Source organism: Euphorbia lathyris, chromosome 7 (assembly GCF_963576675.1).
Source record: "Euphorbia lathyris chromosome 7, ddEupLath1.1, whole genome shotgun sequence".
NCBI classification, from domain to species: Eukaryota; Viridiplantae; Streptophyta; class Magnoliopsida; order Malpighiales; family Euphorbiaceae; genus Euphorbia; species Euphorbia lathyris.
The window spans coordinates 67555001-67558983 of NC_088916.1; the positions used below are offsets into that span (position 1 = coordinate 67555001).

Here is a 3983-nt window from a genome sequence, read left to right on the forward strand (position 1 = left end):
AAAATTAACATTTTGGATAGTTCAAGAGAGTAAATGTTACCAAGGCCAACATTTTGGATGGGTGAAGGGCATAGTGCTTTAAGCCTTCAATAGCTTAGGAGGCAAACGCTAACATCTTTAATAGCTAAATAATACTTTATGCCTAAAATTTAATTTTAGATATGCTAATCTAGAAAGAGAGGTGAAGGAGATAGAAAACGAACCCAGTGTTTGTAAGAACATCTCTAGTAACCTTAATCTTCTTAGTACAGCCAAAACTCAACTCTTCAAGGGTGCAATCGAGAGACTTGTGGAGAGGAGCAGGTTTTATCAAGCCAGTGGAATTAGAAAACATTATAGGAGTTGCAGTGCCCTTCCTGCTACTTGCATTTCTTAAATATGCATGGTGTGAATCTATGCTTCCTCTGCTTTTGCTTCTATACAATAAAGATGGCGATGGACATGCTGAACCTTTTCTACTCCCATTTCTTGATAGCCCAGGAGACACATATTGTGGGAAGAAATTATCAACACTTTTGTGCTTGAAATATCTATCTGAAGTTGAAGCTGGACTGTTGCCTCTTAGGCTATCACCACTGTTGTATACTCCTTTCATTCTTTTTTCCTCTTCTGTTTCTTCTTCTATCTCCTGCATTTTCACCGGGTTAAATGCACACACTGTTACTTGTTATTGATAATATTTCACTGGGGTTATAAAATATCAAGTTCTACTGGCAACATGTTGTGCCTGTTTGATTTTTTTGTAACTCATTTTTATTGTTTTACTTTAAACAATTCAGTGGTGGGAAGAAAATCAAGAAAAATTAGAACTACCACAGAAAGATCCGTTGCCAATATAAAATGTAAAATGTACGTCGCTAATTCCATTCTATTTAGAATTTGTCACGGGTACAACATCAATGACGAAATTCGCAACGGAATTATCCGTCAATGATGCTTAACAAAACTCTTATTTCCAACGAATTTTTGTCCATTAACCCTCCAAGTTTTTAGTGTTGGTTCCGCCATTAACGGTAAATATAAAGTTAAGAGCTTATTATAGATATTTTGTAAGGAAAATAAGCTACTCTTTCCGTTTTTCTATGATTTTAAGTTTATCAATTTGTTCATTTTTATATTTCTTTTTATATTATGACTGCACATTTGGCAATATTTTCTCAAATTTTCTCTTATTTATAGTAAGGGAGAGGTTTAATATTAATATAAATAATACTAATCAAGCCATAAAAATCAAGAAAAGAGAGGGGTATATATCACCACTAACAGCAACACACAACGTGGTTATAAAACCATAATTTCTGTCGGTAAACTAATTCAAGTTTTGTTTTTTTCTAATAAAATCACATTTAGCAATTTATATGCAATTTTTGAATCACAGGGCTATATGCGACTAGAGCAATAGAATTAGAATGTCATGTGAAGAGCTGTGTGAATCTCTAATAAATTACTAACAGATTTTCAAATTCCTGAAAATTTTGTTTGTGATGTACGAATAAATTATTCAAAAACGAATCAATTCATATTTTAACGAGCGGCGCTAACAATCTAGCACTAAAATTGATGATAAATTGTCAAATGTGTTTGTATTGGAAGAAAAATTATTTCATTAGTACAAATTTAAATTGAGAATATCATTTTTACCTCTGTAGAAGATACCAAAACAGCAGAATGATCTTCTCAAAAAAAAAAACATGAGAATGCATTGCAAAGTTCGAGATGAGCAATGAATTGAATCCATAACAGGACAATCTCGTTCGACGATTTTATCGATTTATTCTGAAACGTAAACGAATTAAAAGCAAAAACATACCTGGTGAGGATGATCGGATAGGGCGGCGGTGGAACGACCTGATGGATCGCGAGATGTACGATCAGATTTAGGGGAAGAAGAAGGTAGCAACCTGGAACAAGAATGAAAAGGTACGGCGATGCAACACCATGTTAAGTAAATTCTGCAAAATTCTCGAAGGCTACAAGTTTTCTTCCTCGGATCGGCAATGGCTGCAGCTCCGGGTTTGCGAATGATCTGCTGATGATGAGGTTGTACCATCAGAAATCACTCGCAAACACACACAAAACTCGCCCCACCCAAAAAAAAATGTTAAACGAATTTCACTATAATCACTCTAAACTCGGGATTAATGCAAACATGCTCACCGTTTGTTTTATCCTTTAATTAGCACCTAATTTGTTGTCACTTTATTAATCTTAATTTGATAATTAGTAATTAGTTCAGGAAATTGTTAATTATCAGTTCCCGGTCATAATTGGTTAAACTCACCACAAATAAAAGTTTGCTGGGTTAATTATATATTTGTGTATTTTTCTTTACAAATGCAATTTTGTGGTTGTAAAATTTTGTATTTTTTTATTTTGCCAAATTTGACCGATAATAATCTCAAAATGAAATTTTTTAAGAATTAAAGTTGTTTAGTATCACATTTATTTTACTTTTTCAGTATCATCATTTTTTGAGTTTTCTCTCTCTAAATATTAATTTTCTCTCTCATAAAAAAAAACAACACTTAAATGACCTCAAATCTAAAAAATTGAAGAATTAAAATTGTTTAAAATATCATTTAATTCTTGAAAATTTTAATTGTCCCCAATTTAAAAAATTTGTTATTGTTGAATTATATTTAATAACTACCTATTTCTTAATAGAATTTATTGGATGGAAAATGTTATGTTTAGTAAAGAGTTTTTTTAGAGTAAAATTAATGGTTTGAGCCATTTTAAAAGTTTTGACTAGTCAAAACTCTAATAGTGGTGTTTGGTGAAGATAGATTTGAAAGAGTTTACCGTTAATTACTATCTTTTAATCTCAAATAAAGATTTTACCATTTCTTTATTTGTCATTTTACACAAACTGCTATTAACAATCACTAAAATTTTATAAAAAATGTAATCAGGTAACAGCTAATTTAATAAGCTAACAACTAACAACTATTTACCGAAATGGTTAAAATGGAAGACACATTCCGGCACGTGTCAAAGTGCTAACCACACGTATCAAAAAGAAATAATCAATAGAAAAATAATTAGGAACTTTTGGAAGTTCACGGAGCAGTTGAAGTTTTGGATTTATTGAATACAATTAGACACTAATATGAGGTTATTGAATGTATTTAGACAAAAATAATAGTCATTTGAGACTTTTAAAAGTTGAAGGGGATAGTTGAAATTTTGAGTCATGAAGCAAGAAATGCATTTTTGTATAGAAAAAATGATATATTAATGCAAATCAAAGTGTGCAAAGTTTATAAATATGTTGGTTTATGTGGTGATTCCATAAGTCCTGATGTAGACTATGTAGCTCTAGATAGTTCGTGAGCCACATCATTCGTAGAACGACCAACAAACCTGATATTAATGTCATTAAAAGAATAAAGTAAAGAATTACATTCCTCTACAATAATGTCATATGTTGACCGAAAAGGAGCTTGTTTAAGATAATGAACCACTGTTGTTGCATTAGTCCCAACTAAATAATTATCTAAACCATAATTTTTGAGCCAACTAAGAGCTCTCCAATTCTCATAATTTTTCATCTTTAGCCAAATAATTACCCATACAACACCGTGGTTGATTAGAAAAAGATGAAAGATGACGAATGAGATGTCAGGACTCCTACCTTTTCGATTTCTCTCGGTTTCCATAAAAACCTGTAAACTACCATGATTGATCTAGACACAAATGAATTGTTGCAGTTACGAAGTTTTCACTCGAATCCCTAATATGAACCATGTCATTTTCAAAAATGTGATTTAGTGATTTTCAGGCCTTTTATGTAATTTTCTTTTATGTAATTTTCTTTATTTCTTTCCTTTTCTATTTCGGACTAGGGTTTGGATTTTGCTATTTAAACAACAAATTCAGCTGTAATATTCGGTTTTTTATATTCAATAATATTATTTTGTATTTTTCAGAATTCTCTGAATTTTGAAGGTTGATTAACGCGTATTCATGCGCGAACCAATGTT

The 3983-nt window shown here is 31.4% G+C and overlaps 1 protein-coding gene across 1 annotated transcript in view; it reads right to left on the reverse strand.

Moving 5' to 3' along the window:
* The window catches only part of LOC136234842 (uncharacterized), a 4441-nt gene extending 2285 nt beyond the window's left edge, over positions 1-2156 (reverse strand). The window contains exons 1-2 of the mRNA XM_066024328.1: positions 1811-2156; positions 204-628 (exon numbers count right to left, since the gene is read on the reverse strand). Coding sequence (XP_065880400.1) covers positions 204-628; positions 1811-2050 — 665 coding nt within the window. The 5' untranslated portion in view covers positions 2051-2156. The remainder of the gene's footprint in view (positions 1-203; positions 629-1810) is intronic.
* Positions 2157-3983: the final 1827 nt, after the last annotated feature.